We start from the raw sequence: 16,022 nt of genomic DNA, 5'->3' as shown, positions 1-16,022 counted from the left end.
CCAAGAACCAAAACCTTCTGCCTTTGGAGGTGTCCTGAAGGGGCTTCCATGCTCTGGCGAGTTTGGGCACTCGCACCTCTGAGCTGCTGCTGCTTTCCTGAGATAACGGAGGCTGGCGGTCGTGGTCTTCTCTCCCTCACTTGTCTTTCACGAGATGCTTTCAGGTCTCTGACATGGCCATCTGAGGAAATGCTCTGTCAGGTAATGGGGGGCTGAATTAAAGCAGACTCTGGTACTCTTGCATGTCCTATGGGGCAAGCAGCTCCTCTGGCTGAGGCAGTGAATGGTTTTCCCTTTAGAGGGACCTTCTCAGCCAGTGGAGCCACAGTTGTGGTGATGGATGCAGGGACCCAGCCACCATCTCATACTCAGTAGCTGAGAGCTGAAAGCAGATCACAAAAAGCCTGCTCCTCTTCTAGACCTCTGGAGTGGGATCTTTTCAGTGGCCCCTGTGTGATAATTAGCTCCTTATTTGTGGAAAACAGCAGTGGTAGCTACACACAGCACACGCTGGGGAAGAGGCCAGGGTGCTGAGTGGTCTCCTACCAGCCACGCATGAGCAGGAGCAGCACAGAAGAGACTGTGTTTGGGCAGGTGCAGGCCCACAGCAAGGAGTGCCTGAGCCCTCTGCATGTGACACTGAGCTGTATTCATCAGGTCTGAAGCAGAGAAAACACAAGGCCACCCTTGGCACACAGGTCTCCTACAGGAATAAGCAAAACAGCATTTGTTTATAAGCTCAGACTGGCTGGGCAAGCTGTTGTGTTCACAATTCCAGTCTTAGGTTACTTGAGGGCGGTAGCTCATGTCCAAAATGCTCACCACCAGCAGGACCTGGCCAGTGTTTTCTTACATCAATTATTACAGCTGTGTGCTAACCATGAGGGAGCCAGCATGGCAGCCACACCAGTCACAGCACAAGCCTCCTCCTCCCAGAGGGCTCACAGTAAAACCACTTTAAACATATATTAAAAAAAAAAAAAGTTGAAAGCTTGTAGTAATTTGATTAAATTCTTCATTGTCTTACTAACCTCTATACAATGCTGTTGTTTTATGTTTTTTATTTTTTTAACTGGGAGTCCCTTAAAACACTGTTTAGCCAGATGCTGGCCTACCTTGCATCATTTTCTCAGAGTTTTTTCTCACAAGGGGATATGAAGGATCCAATTTTAATTTGAAAAGTCTCCGCCTTTTTTCCAGTTCCTCTCCTAAAAGAATTTCGTAAAAGGAAGTTGTAAAACAGTCCGGAGAGCTTCCCCCCCTGCAGATTATGCTAATAAAGCAACAGTGTAGGCAGCAAAGGCCTTCTTACAGTTTCTGCAACGTATGCTAACTACCCTGAGAAAACAATTACCACATCTCAACACTTCACTGACTACTACTAATTGTTTCTCACACACAGGAAGAATGCACAAGAAAACATGCAATTCAAAAATTTAATGTTGAAACAGGCAGTAAGAATGAGAAGTCCACTCCCTAGGAGGAGCAACTGTACACAAAATAAATAAGTTACAGTTTAAACAAAAGCACAACTGGCTTTTTAAAGTGCATTTGTGTAAGGCCTTTAGCCTGTGAACTCCATTGGCTCAATGTAAGGAAAAAAAAGTCAGCCACATGTGTTTAAGAATGAACAGGGACTGGCTCAGCTCTGAATACACTACCAGCTTCATCGCCTCAGGCCGGCCGTGTTTCACATGGAGCCAAATCACAGCCAGGTTCTTTCTCTGCCTCACATACAGCAGAGAGAGAGAGAAGTGTCTGACACTGGCAGCTACAGTGGACTATCACTCCAACTCCAGGCTCATTCCTCAAAAGCTCTGTGTCGGATCATTTAGTCTGGGCAGTATTTTTCTGGACAGTAAAAAACCCACAAGTTACTGTTACTCAGTATGTTTACACCCTGTGCACAATAGTTTTGCATACAAAGTCTGGTCAAGTTGTCAGCAATAACATAACCAGTAAAAAATAGAAAGGACCATTGTTTACAGTCTTGCTACCTAGTCATGTCCACTTATTTTACACTTATTTTTACAGAACAGTTTTATGCTCACTTGTTTTGAAATACAAGGGAAATAAAAAGATCTACTGTGCAATAAAATTAAACAGGTACATCATGCTGTCCTTCATCCAAGTGAAAACACAGTAAGACTCAAGTGGTTACTTCTGGACAGTGAACTGCAGTTCAGGGTGCTGCCCTGCTCAAGTACAAGTTGAGAGTTACAGCTAAAAGGTTGTCTCTGCACAAACATTAAGCCAGATCTGTCCCACTGGAGAAAAGGCAAGCTGAAAGCTTATTTCATATGCCGAGAGTTCCATTTCCAAATGAAAATATTTGTTCTACAAGTCACATCCTAGAACTGTTGGAAGAGGGTTTATTGGATTATTTTTTTTTTTGGTCATTACTCTTTTCCCATCTGCCACTGTTCATTTCAGCAACTCCTTGCTTCTACAGGCATGCAGAATGCCACCTGACCCATCCTTCTCTCACAATGCCTTGGACTGGCCTAGACATGCCAGTGTTAAACACCCCAGGTCTCAATCTCAGGAGCAGCGCTTGGCTCTGCCGTCACACAGAAGTGACAGTCCTCACTTTGGCAGACAGAGCTTGCTTAAACCTTCTCTTCAGATCCTGCATGTTGGGCGATTTTGGCCGTGGAATAAGAGAGGTTCTCCTTCTCTCGGGGGTGCTGGTGGTTTGCTGCTTGCTGACTTCTCTGCAGAGGACGTGGAAGGCATTGAAGACATCGTTGTAGTTTTCACTGACAGATACTTCGTAGAAAGTACAGCCCAGCATGTTGGCCAGCTGAAGTCCATGCTGAGGCTCCACCTCTTTAACATGCAGGAGATCAGCTTTGTTTGCTACGATGACAACGGGGACGGTGTTTCCTGGGTGCAGCTGTCGAACGTGATGGTAAAGGTGACTGAGGAGTTCATAGCTCTTATAATCTGTGATGGAGAAGACAATCACCAGGGCGTCTGCCCAGCGAATGCATCGGTTCAACTGCTCGTTACAATCCAGACTGTGCTCATGGATCTGAAAAACGAGTGGTCTCAAATTAGAGAGTTGAAGTAGCAAAAGACTGAAGGAACCTGTCTTTAAGAGTCTGTAAAGCTAAACAGCATTTTACAGTTTCAGACACACATATCTGCATTTCACATTGTAAGTACAAACTTAATCAGAGCGTGGCAAATAAATACATATGTTGATTCAGCTGCAAAAAGCTGGAATTTAACACTGGAGTTTGCTACACTCCAATGGAAAATTGACCTGAGTAGTTCTGCATGCAGAGAAAGACTTTGTAGTTCCACAGAATGGGAAATTAACTGGCTAGACAGTAAGTCTGGGGAAGCAAAGATATGAGCTGGAAGCATTTAGACCTGGAGCACTGCCCAGTTCAGAAAGGCAAGAATCCAGCATTACTCAGGTCTATACATTCAAAACTTCAACTTGTAACATCCTAATGAGCACGGCCCCAGTACAACTGACTTAACTTTCTATCATACAAATTTATGAATAGTAGTCATGCCTTTTTCTTCTACATATGTACCATAATTTTTCCATCTAGTGTTCCTAATATACAGGAACAAGACACTTAAGTAATTCAGCCATCCCAAAGTAATGGGCCTCCGATGTACAGATGATTCACCGAAGCAGTGAGCTGTTTTTTTGCTACCAGTGTACTACAGACACCAACACATCTGGCTTGGCCGGTTAAAAGCCAAGTTGCTAGCTCTGCCTCCCACACTGACAGGGACAGCAAAGTGTTTTCCAGGAAGACCAGAAGATGCTGCACACAGAGGGATGCGTGCCCACAGACCGAGCTGCTCTGGTGACCCGCGCAGCTGTGCCTAACTCACCTGAACTCCTGGGGTGTCCTGCACTTGGATCGCCAACATCTCCCCATCTATCTGGATGTGCCTGCTGTAGAGGTTACCTGGCGAGAACACCGACAGGTTCACAAGGACAGTCACAAACACCACAGGCAAGTGATGATTTTACTGCCCGTTAGTCAGACAGGGAGGGATGGAGCCTATTTACCAAGTGAGGGACCAACATTAAGACTTATTTTCCCCCCTCCATTGTAATTCTGTTATTAGGAGCCTGGGGTTTATGATGATTTATGGTATCACTGGCAGCCTGGGCTTTAACCCATCCTCATTTTGAAGCCTGGCATTTAGCATGGTGCAACCTGCAGCTCGGTCACCCCTCGGGGGCTGCCGTAACTCCCTACAGGTGAATGCTGAGGGAAAGCTGCGTGCTCAGCGCTGCTGCCCTTCCGAGAGGGTTACTTACAACTCCCAGATCTGGGGGGTTTCTTGGGCGTGTGTGTCCCCCCAGGTGACACCCCCACCCCGCCACAAGCCCCTCCAGCAGCACCGCACCCACCTGCGTTCCTCTCGTAGTCCCCGATGAAGCGCCGCGTCAGGAACCGCACCACGAGCGCTGCGGGCAGGCACACACAGGCGTTAGCCGCGCTCCCCTTCCACCCTTCCACCCTTCCTCCCCCTCCTCCTCCTCCTCGCTCCCCCCTCACCTGTCTTGCCCACGCCGCTGCCCCCCACCACGGCGATCTTGACGAGGCGAGGCCGGGCGGCGGGGCCGTCCCCGCCGGGCGCGGCGCACTCGGCGATGCTGCACATGCCCTGCGTCAGGCGCATGGCGCTCCCCGCACCGCTCAGCACAGCCCCGCGCCCGGCCGCCGCCGCCGGCTCCGCTTTTCCCGGCCCACGCCGGCTCCTCCCCGGCCCGGCCCCGGCCCCTCGCCGCCGGCGGCCACTCACAGGGAACCGCCGGCCCCTCCAGAGCCGGCCCCCTTCGCCTCGGCACGCCCCTCGCCGTGTGGGAGGCTCCGAGGGTGCCACCAGCGGCAGCCTCGCCGCCCGCCCAGGCTGGCATGAAATGGCGGCGCCGCAGCCTCCGTTCGTTTTTCTCCCTGTCAGGGCGTGTAAAGCCCGCTGCCCCACGCCTCTGGTCATCCCTGAGGAGCTTCCCCAGCCTCCCACCCCTGCCCTGGGCAGAGGGTGTGAAAGCTCAGCCCAGCAGGAGCTGACGGCACCAGCTGGGGAGGCTGCTGAGAGATGAGACATGAGACATAGGAGATGACTCCTCTCCAAGGAGAGGGCTTCAGCTGGGCCAGCTCAGTTCAGCTGCAAGGCACAGAAATAGTGTGTGGGGGAAAGCAATTAAAGCACGATATGACAGTGGTTAAAGAAACAACAGAAGATGATAGTGAAGAAGGAAAAATATAAGTGAGAAGTGGGTGGGAAACAGGACAGTGCCAGCCTGGAAGCAGGGAGTGGTTGACCACCTGAGGTACTCACTGACCTTAGAGAGGGTCCAGAGTAACAAACTGGAGGAGTTAAACCTGCCCACATGTGAGGCAAAGCCTGCCCGGGGGGAGGACAAAATCACAGTCTGTATTGATGAAAGATGGACCCCACAGCAAAGGTCACCAGATAACAGTGCTAATTTTGCAAAAAGAAAACACACCCAACATGCTATGCTTGGCTCGAAACTACAGCAGGAAAAGTGTTAAAAGACTCAGGGTATAACTGGGACTCTATGGGAGGCATTGGCCAAAGACACTCACCGTCACAGCAGACATTCATGCAGAGCTTTCTGTGAGCTGTAAAGTTACATTTGCATTTGGGAAAAGATATCTTGAATATAATGAAGCAAATTGCTGCTCCCTCGGTAGCTGCCTTCATGGATATAAATGTTTGAGCAGACACTATGAATAGCAGGTTGGGCTGGATGCAGGGCTGGATGCAGCAGAGGGATAGATCTCCTTGCCAGCCAGCAGAACAAGAAGGGATGGTGGTGTTTTAGGTTTGTAACTAGCAGCAAGGCCGCCAAGGTCATAGAAAAAATAAAAATGCTTGATAGATTTAATGGAGATGCAGTTTAAAATAAATGGATGGGTAAAAAATAGGTCTAAAAAAAGGCATTCTAAATCAAACGGGAAAGGAGTCAGAGACAAAGTCATTAGGAAAAAAAAATCAAAAGGGCTGACAGACTCAAAGACTCGAATATAAAGGAAGCACTGGACTTCTTTACGCCAGAGAGCAGAAATGATGTGTACGTTGTACCTTATGCAGAGGGGAAAGGTTTCACAGAAGATCTCTTGACAGCTTGGTAACTAAGGTCACTGGAAAGCCTACAGGTAGTCGTGAGGAAGATCACTCACCTGAGAAAGTTTTGTCTTCAAGATGGGGAAATACAGAAGGTAAGCAATGATAGATTGAAGCAGTTATTTCAACTTGGGAAAAAGAAACAGGGTTGCCATGCAATGAGAAGGAAAGAATACTGAAAGATATGGGAATAAATGGGATAAAATGAAACATGGGATTACATGAAATACTGCTTCAGAACAATAACTTTCCATGATACAACTTTGCTTCCCTTTTCTTTAAAGAAAGGAAACGTGTTAGATCTATTCCGTTTGGGTTCAATAATACCTGACAGTGTCCAGACAGGAAACGGTTGTTTAAACAGAAGAATGTGGGACCGGGAGACAATGACAGAGAAGTGTTTTGTATGGGAAGTGGCACACTGGGGGAAAGCTGCTCTGTAGGATTCATCGAGACCTCTGTCTTCCTCCGTATTTTCATTATAATGCTGTCCTCCAGAACATGAATGTGCTAATGAAGCCTACCGTGGGCAGAGCTGGGGGTCATCATCAGTTCAAACAAGGTTGGGAATAATACATTGGAGAAATTGGATGCCTCTTAGAACTAGATTAATGAAAATATAATTAAATTTGATAACATTCATAGCCTGCAGAGATTAATCACAAAAATTTCTTCCATCAACTATGAGATCAGCACTTGGAAAAGAAAGACTAGTTAATCACAAGATGAGTGGGAGCCATGTAAACAGGCAAATATAAACCCAGTTATGTCAAATAAGTTCTTTCAGAAAATATCTGAAATAAGAGGTGTGATTTTGTCACCCAGTCTCAAGTGCATTCAGTTTTGCAAGACAAGGAAAGTGGGGCTTGGGGAAGGAGGACCCAAGAAAGCCTACTTAAGACCAAGGGCCAACATCTGCATGAGAACAAGTGAGTAGAAACTCATTTCTGCAGAGTAGCGAAACACTACATCAGCCCTCTAACAAGAGTAGCAAGAGCAAAATCAAACCTAATCTCTTTGAAATGGGGACAGAGTTTATGTAAGGGATTATAAAACGTGGTTGACTGCGGGGGTAATGAGATTGGATGGTTGAGAGGTCCCTTCCTGGGGCCTACAGAGAATCCTCTAATGCCAGTACGTAAATGAATATTTGGGTCTACACATAACCATGTGTGCAAAAGTGGTGTCTCATGCATAAAGAGGCATGGTAGAAGGGGAAATCTGAAAGGGTGATGAAAATGAGACGCCGCCGTGATAAACTGTGAGCATGTCAACGCTATGCTCCATTTTATGGAGGAGATGATTAATTAGAGACAAGCTGAAAGTGCCAAAGTAAGCAGAGAATGGGATCTTCCCACCCTGTCTCAGAACAACAAAAAGCAAGACTGAAAGGCAAAACTTCTGGAAAAGCTGGGATACAAAACATATTTTTGTAAAATATGTAATTGAGCTCTGAATTAATTGTTGCGGGAAGGTACTAGGATAAAAATAAGATTAGCAATATACCAAGAAGTATATTTATAGATTATGAGAAAATGCTGTTTTACAATATTTTATGCTAGCATAAAATCTGTAAGCAGCAGTAAATTACTTTCCTCAACTTTTGAACCAGGCTCTTTAGTACTGGGGACCTGACGGAGCTCTAGTACAGCAGGGACACGCATCCTCATCCATCAGTCTTTTAAATTCAGTTCAATCCTTATTAAATTTAATTAAATACTACAATTTAATTCTTTATCTTTAATGAAGTTTAATTCTTACGTCTTCATCGAAGCTATGCAAAGAGACTGCTGCCAGAGGCAAGGTCTTAGCCTGGTGGTGACAGGTCAGAGCTGGAGTGACGGCACACTTCCACAAGTTAGGGATGCATTTCTGTATATTATTTTGTGCCGCTGTTCAGTGAGTAAGTTTACGTGCAGCTTACATGTTTCAGAAAGGCATGAAGAAACTTACTTCATTGTCTAATTGGTAATTAAATTCTAACACGTCTTTAAAGAAACAAGTGGCCTGGACAAAATGTTCCAAAACACATGGCTGCTCATTCCAGATAAGTATTTGCTTTCCAAAGCACTATGATTTCTTTGGTTTTATAGGAGTAAATACAAGAAATATCCCCGTGCATGGCACAGTGCACATGTTCCAGGCTCACAAAATGCAGAGTGAAGGCGACCAAGCCCCGTGGAAAGCCCAGAAAAACGAGGCTTACCCACTGCACAGGCACAGCGCTCCATCACATCACCTTCCACGAGCAGAACAAAGGAGGGAGGGAGCAGAGATATTAAAAGAAACTGCATAAACAGGAAAATGACTTCTTGCTGCACTGGGAAAGATCATCTGGCCGAGAGGGAGATAGGATCTTCATTCCAGGGCAGAGAAAGTGGGGGAAGGGAGGGACGCCCGCCAGCACCCTCACCTACCCACACGCCCCAAGCCGTTTCTATAGCAGCACAAGAGCAGACATTTTTCTCTTTCCACAAGAAAGCCTGACTAATGTTCTGCAATTATATTAGTCTGCATTTTAATCAGATTTTATCTGCTCTTGAGCTTGCATTTCTTTTTTTTCCTCATTTCCTCCTTATGTAACGCTCCCAAACTCTCATCCGAGAGCTGAAAAGCTAAGGGCTTTCTTCTCCATTTGGGGCTGCCCATCTGCTGCCAGTATTATTTTTTTTTGCATGTGCTGGTTTGTGCCCCCACAGTATGAGCAGCCGATCTGCACACAGAGTGCTGGTTTGATCCGAAAAGGGAGGGGAAAAGCCCTGCTGACGGAATCTCTTGAATTAATACAAGCCCTAATGCCTCATTCAAAAATATATATGGGAACGCTTGGCAGAATTTTTGTTGGCCATTTTAGGAATGCCTTGGGGTCTATATTAAGCCATCTAAAAACCTGTGGCAGCCTAAAAACCTGTGACACCATCTGCAAGCCCATCCTTTAGCTCAGTGGACTCATCCCACAGAAGTCACGTCCCTAAAGCTGTGGAGAGGGAAGGCAGCACTCCAGCCACCTCTCCAGACCTTGGTTGTCACCCTCAGGCTGGGAGCAACTGGCCCTGAGCATTAGACATGGACTGGGCTGACCTCCTGCAGAAGAAGATAGGAAATCATCTAGAAAGATATGGAAAGCTTTTCATTTCGGATACAACGGCTTTAGCAAGGATGTATATTCGAGTCATGCCTACAGTCTACAGCAGAGTTAAGACAAGTGAATGTGTAGGTTGCAAAGTCAAAGGCAGAAAATATAGGAGATGCCGGAAATCAGATTGCCTGGGCAACCTGAACTCATCCTCCCACATGCACATGCATTTTATTACAGCCTTAATTGCACAACGTCGAGCCATTGCATCGTCTCCTGTCACACTGGCAGCCTGCCTCCTGTTTGCCCGTGGGAACGGAGCACCGAAATATACTTGAAGATCTGGTTGTTATTCAGCATCTCTTTTAAATCCCCTCTTCATCAGCCTGTGGCGCAACGTGTGAAGTAATTACTAACTCCTCCCTAGGCTCATCATGGTGTACAGCAAAGTTAGGAGAGGGAAGCTCAAGCTTTAAGGGGACTTGGCTGCAGAAGTCACGTATGCCACTTAAAACCCTGACAGTTGGCTGCCTCCTCTTGAGCCACCTAAATGCTCTTTGTCCTAAATCTCCATATTCTGCTTCACTTGAGGCCAGACCCCATGGGTGATGCTTTGTGAGGGATGTGTTTTAGGGTATTTGAATGAGCAAGCACTGCTGCCTATGAGGCAGCCTTAAATATCTTTTATCCATCGAAGTTTCAGAATAGTCATTAGCATCCAGACAATTATCACACAGGCAATTGCCTGCAGATAGGCAGCCAAACGTTGTCAAAGAAGTGGCATTCATTTTTATTAGCAAAAAAAAAATGAGACTTTGGAGCTACTGCAACACCCAGCATTTTAATAACAATCCATTTTTCAACAATGCACTACCAGGATGGCTAAACATGCATGAGGATTAAACACAGGAAGCTTAAGAGCAGACTCTGTCAGCTCTGTTTGTTTTCTATAAATCCCTTTGTGATTATGATGAACGGCACCATAACAGTGAAGGGTAATTTAGTGTTATTGTATAGATGACTCATGGAGTCTCTACGGTTTGACAAGAGCAGGGCTTTTTTTTTTTTCTAAATAAAGCAGTCGGTCCAAAAATAGAAGTAACACTCAGAAGAATGCAGCTCCTGGAGGAATTACAAATTCCAACCACCAAAAGCACAGAGGTTGGTATGCTGGGGCATCTCTGCTGAGGATATTGTGTGAAAGCCATTAATGCTTCATCTGGAATGTAAATCTGGGCCGTCCAAATGGGATTTAAGTATTTCAAGGTAGGACTGCAGCTCCTGGCCGGAGCCAGTTTTAACCGGCTGTGTGATTTTCACGGTCAGTTTTATATTTGCTTTCCTGCTCAGAGCCCGGAGTTATTTGCCCTGCGCTACCTGCAGCGCTACGGCGTGGTATGGCTGGAATGGCTCCCGAGGCTAGGAAGGAAATGGGGCCCTGGGCCTGCACCCGGCCAGCTCTCCTCCTCTCCTTACCCCTGGCAGGGCCTCTCTGGCCAGCGGGCTTCGGGGTAATTGCTCTGCTTGCAGACCCGAATGTGACACGGCCACTGCAGTGGATTCAACTGCACGTTTTAGGGCTCAACGCCGCCCTGTTAATAGGAAGAAAAGCACAGATTCCAGGCAGAAGGAAAGCAGTTTCACTTGTTTCTTGTGCTAGGCCACATGGCTTTGTTTCCCAGCTTTTCTTTGCTCCCCAAAATATCCAGGGACTTTGAAAAGAAGTGCATTCGTTTGCCTGAAATACCCTGGAGATGGGTTTCTGCGCCTGAACTGCAACTTACCTTTCCCACAGGATGCCAATCCATTAGTCATGGGTTTTGTTTTTACAGTGAACAAATTAGAAAAATCTCCACTGAATGAAAAAGAAAAAAATAATAATAACAAAGAACCCCTTATTTTTCAGCTTCTAGTATATTTAAAATCCAACAGAGCACAAGAATGAGGAAGAGGTGAGCTGGGAGCTGTAAATGGAGGCGCCCAGGATGGGCTGTGCCAGAAAGCACAGACACACCATAGGAGTTTTATCCAGCTGCCCACAATCACTTGTAAGTCAAGCCAGGTTGAAACTACACTGTCCAAAACAGACCCCACATACGATGGACCAAATCAGCTGAATGATGGCAGAGAAACTTCCCATCTAGTTCTGAGAGTCCCACTGCTACAGAACTGCAACCAACCAACCAACCAACCAACCAAACCAGCAGCCTGAAAGTCTGGGGGAAAGGTGTGCTTCTTTAAAGTTGATCTTTGAGAACAGACAAAAAGATTTTGTTTATTTGAGAAAGAGTTCTGATCAAAACTGACTTGTAACTCCAGATATTTCAGATTGCTGAAACGAATACGAAGAATCAGCAGCATTGTTCTTGGCATAAAAGGAAAGCTTGCTCAGAGCGTGTCGAAGACTCTGTGTACTAAGTCAGGTTTAAGAGCAATTCCAGCTACAATCAACTGCTGAAAAATAATGTCAGTGTTGCAATTTAATACGTATTGTGCTTTTACTGAGTACCAGGAAAAGAACAGCTGTATCTGAAGGTCCAGCTACAAAGAGCAGTAATTCTCCCCCGTAGTTATTGTCAGCGTCTCTCCTGTATTACCATGGTCGTGGAGGTGAGGCTTTTGCACAACAATGTGTAGGAGATCCAGTCAAATGAGACGTACCTACATGCCACCTAGCTATAGGTGTACACACCAGCTGACCCTGCCTAGATTCACACATTCTCTCACTTCTTGGCCTCTAAAACAGGTGAAACGTCACAAACTGATAACAGGAATTCTAAATGAGAAGGAGAAGAATTTTGCATTAATATTACATGCAGTCATGAATAAAATATTAACACGTAACCCGAATGTTTTCTACTTGTATCTGAGCAGTAACTGCAATCTCAGCTGTTTCAAAATATGTATTCTTTCCAAATACCAGAAGGCAGGCGTACATAAAAGATTCTTTCTCTTTTGGTGTATGAATCAGCCATGAAAGAACTGAGGTTGCAATTCATTCTCCCGTCTGCTCAGCAAGCAGCAGAACTACATCAGTACTGATCTGGGACAGATGATAATGTTATAATTAACCCTGAGATAAAAACTCCTGGAAAGAAAAAAAAAGTAAAAATGGTGCTCAGTAAAAATATTTTGGGAAAAAATGAAAAAAGAGCAAGTGACTGAGACTACAGTAGAGCATAATTTTCTCAAACTCTACTCTGCAGTATTTTCTAAACCAACATGTACATTTATTAATGAATGCCCCACTGTCTTTGACTAGCAAATCATTTGGCTGCTGCAGTAGAAGCCTTTGTTCAGAGTTATAATAATCAATTGCATTTACAGAAAGTTAACATTTTTTTTCAAGACTCTCTGGAAGCTGTATCTATGACAATTGAGCTTAGGATTTTTTCCTAACGCTAGGACAGACTGTCCTTTAGCTGGCAAAGAAACAAAACGAAATGCAAGGATATTTTATTTATCATTTCTTATTCTTTAAAATGAAATACAAAGGCAAATTATGTGAGTCTTGCTTTGGGTTTCAGGCTTATAGTTGCGCTTGTACTTGAAGAATGCCCAACATTTTTTAGAGAAAAACTTCACAAATACGAAAAGAAGACTGCAACGAATAGAAAATGGAAAACCAGTCCTGTAAAGGAAACAAATCACAGCTGGCACTTGGAATGGGAAGACAGAAAGATGCTGTGAGGAGGCAGGTTAAAAACCTCATGGTAGGACTCCAGAAAGCATACGGGCTGGAGGTGGAATGGGGAGAGCAGAAAAGGTGATAAACCTTTCCTTTTCGCTCACTTCAGCCCAGTCTCAGTGAATGTCCACAGCCACCGCTTACCGAAATCACCAGGGCTGTGTGGCTTTGGCTCAGGACTTCCAGGAGGCAAATGTCCCCCTAGATCTGGGGTGCCCAAAGTTGACTTGTTGGAGTGCCCAAAGCACAGCTCCCCCATCAGCAGCATCCCTCAGGCTTCAGGGCCTGTTCGTGCAATGTCTGCTCTCACCAGGGTTGTCTGTTTCTTTTTTTCCTGTGAGTTTGTCATCTTGCAAGCCTGGCATCTTGCTGGTGGCTCGTAGGTGAAACCTGTGCCTTCAGGCGTGGCCTTGCTGGTGCTGTATAAGGAAATGGAGGCACTACGGGTGCACTGGACTGTCAAAACTCCCAAGGGGAGGCTGCCAGCGGGGGCGACAAGACTGGATACAGAATATGTACGATCTACATCTCATCACGTATTGCTGGAGGTCACGTACTTCGTGTCTAGAAAATGAAGCTGTTATTACAAGATGAAAGCCCATACGCTGTCAGGCTCGGTTTCGGCCACGACGCAGGGCTGTGCTCGCAGGAGCCGGGTTGCTGTGAGGCAGCGAGGGACCCGCTCTGAGGCACTGTGCGATCCAGCGAGAGCTTCTCGACTGGGTAGCAGTTGTTTTTCTTAGAGTCTCCACATGGCTTTGGTTCGCCTGCCAAATTCAGCTGACTTGTCCTGCCTTGCAGCCCTCTGGGAAGGCAGAGCAGGCCGAGCTGGCAGGCACAGCTCAGGCAACTCCTGTCCGCTCACGCGTACCTCAGCCCAACGGAGAGGTGAAGATATATGACATCCTTCAAGGAGATATGTGCCCTGTCATTACGTACTAGTGGGCTATGTTTCACACTGGTTCTTGAGAGATTCAGAGTAAAATTAGTGGGGCAATGCCAAAAAAGGCCGAACGAGCCCTCTGATGCAAGAGCCATATGAACTCTTGGGCCAGGCTCTGGGAGGTTCCTGCTGCTGACATCTTTCTACACACTTACTACACACTCCTGTATTCAGCCAGCTTTACCAAGAGGAAACAAAAATAATATTAGGAAGAAAAAAAAAAGTATAGCTAATTTCCTAATTGCAGAAAAATCAAGAAACCACTTCATGCACAGTCCCAGAAGCTTATTTCCCTTTTCCCTTCCCCTCTCCTCTCCTTTCCCATCCACCAAACCTGCTGCTAGGCACTGAGGTGTGTATGAATTGTGGACAGTGTGCACTTCCAAAATATACTCTGCTGCTCACCTAGTTATAAAGTATGTAGTTAGCCCTTTATGGTGGACCACAAATACTGAAACATTCACGTAGTCACTTGCTGTAATTTTCTCTTTCAAGGGCAGTGGTGGAAGAGCTGCCCATGACTACCTAGGTGTTGAAGGGCTCATCCAGAAAGCAGAAGACCTACCTTCAGAGCTGAGCTGATTCAAAGTCCTATCTTGACCCCTCTAGGGATCCCTCCAGCCACTGGACTGCATGCCTCCATAGAGACATGGCACTCCCTGCCTCTTCCCTCGGAGCAAAGTCTTGGAGCAGAAGAGAAACAAGCTTCAGAGGGCCAGAGAGAGAGAACAAGCAAGAAGCACCTCTGTAAGTAGTCCACAGCACTAAATATTCGGGTGGGGGGAGTAACAATCTGTACTTGTTTTTTATAAAATAGAGGTCTCAGTCTAACTTTACTTGACAACTATTGACATTTTCTATCTCCTAACTATAAGAGGAGTTTAAGTGATGTATACTCCCATCCCTGCTGTGAGAATAAATACCACAAACAGACCCCCTCTTGAAAAATTATAGGTTCCTCAAGTAAACTGATCCGATGGCTCTTGCTGGAATGCCATATCCCACCTGAGCAGAGATAAACTAATGACTCACCAATGCTTCTAGTTGGAAAGGTACAGGCTGTTTTCCTGTTGATGAAAGCAACCTCCCCTCTCTCACTGAAACACAGAGTAGAAGTAAGCCCGAGTCAACCTTTATTGCTGTGAGTCATGCACACTGTGGCGACTCTTCAGACCTCCCAGTTACGTCTCCAGCCCTCTTGTGCTGGGTGAAATAAGGGACAGTCAGGAAAACAGGGAGCTTCCCAGGTCAGTCCTGTTCTCTGACTCTTACAGTCACAGGTTAGCCAGCAGTGCTCTGAGCTGGGGCTCTAAAACTGCCAGCTCAGCAGCCTAAAAATAACCAGCTTGGGGATGAATTTGCTAAGGTCATGGCCAAGTGCATGCATTTCGTGGCATTCATTTTCTACCCCCTGCTGGCTCTGCATCTGAGAGCAGCAGGGGATAGAGAGTCACAATGGTCCAGAGCTCTGAGAGGGGAGTGAAGGTCAAGTTCAATTACCCCTTAATTGATAAGCATGGAGCCAACAGCTAGGATATGAAGCCAGGGCAACATGCCTGTGTGTGTCCTTCACCCCAGGCTGGCTGCTAATGCTGGCCTGCCCGCTAGAGATGTTTAATGCTGTAGGCTGATGCTTTGCCCTTCATTCTCTTGTTTCTCCATCAGATTTTTCTCTTTAATCCATTTTTTCTGGGTATCTGGGGTTGCCTTTAGATGTTAACCAAGACACTCAAACCCTAGTTTTCCTTGTACCTAAAACCTGAGAAGTTACATCCTAAAGATCACTCGGTTAAACAAATTAAAGTTACACAGTTATAATATATATAATGCATGTCTTTCCAAACATCAGTGCCTACTCAGCACCCTAGAACCCAACATACAGAATAAGGTTTATGTCAGATCTTAAATGGAAATATAAAATGTTTTTAAAATCTGTATTCAGCAGAAAGAAATATTACTCTCCAATAAAACTAAAAGTAAATGTTTTGCTTTCTATCTAGCTTTACAAGGACAGGCAACAATAAGGTGGATGATGTTTTAGAACTAACCTTTTGTCCTCGAAGACATACAGTGTAGTGTCAGGGGAATACAGAGGCAAAGAAAGGCAACGGATAAATGAAAATTTTATCACTGAGCAGTTGCCGAGTTGCACATTTTGAAGGTTTCTTCAGAAAGATTGCTTA

The 16,022-nt window shown here is 45.8% G+C and overlaps 1 protein-coding gene across 1 annotated transcript; it reads right to left on the bottom strand.

The window, feature by feature from the left end:
- Positions 1-1,422: 1,422 nt before the first annotated feature.
- On the bottom strand, positions 1,423-4,747 carry RASL11B (RAS like family 11 member B). The gene is made up of 4 exons (XM_068680335.1): positions 4,536-4,747; positions 4,388-4,444; positions 3,859-3,935; positions 1,423-3,034 (listed from the first exon to the last, which is right to left on the bottom strand). The coding sequence occupies exons 1-4, from the start codon at positions 4,657-4,659 to the stop codon at positions 2,567-2,569; spliced, it is 726 nt and encodes a 241-aa protein (XP_068536436.1). The 5' UTR covers positions 4,660-4,747; the 3' UTR covers positions 1,423-2,566.
- Positions 4,748-16,022: the final 11,275 nt, after the last annotated feature.

Source organism: Anas acuta, chromosome 4 (genome assembly GCF_963932015.1).
Source record: "Anas acuta chromosome 4, bAnaAcu1.1, whole genome shotgun sequence".
NCBI classification, from domain to species: domain Eukaryota; kingdom Metazoa; phylum Chordata; class Aves; order Anseriformes; family Anatidae; genus Anas; species Anas acuta.
The sequence above is the reverse complement of the archived record's forward strand: the minus strand, read 5'-3'. Positions and strand labels throughout refer to the sequence as shown.

What these genes read in the sequence shown, in the direction of transcription:
- RASL11B (XM_068680335.1), bottom strand. Translation starts at nt 4,659, where the DNA reads ATGCGCCTGACGCAGGGCATGTGCAGCATCGCCGAGTGCGCCGCGCCC. An exon ending in CAGCGGCGTGGGCAAGACAG is followed by an intron (nt 4,445 to 4,535) that starts GTGAGGGGGGAG and finishes GCCTGCCCGCAG; the next exon opens with CGCTCGTGGTGCGGTTCCTG. An exon ending in GGACTACGAGAGGAACGCAG is followed by an intron (nt 3,936 to 4,387) that starts GTGGGTGCGGTG and finishes TGTTCTCGCCAG; the next exon opens with GTAACCTCTACAGCAGGCAC.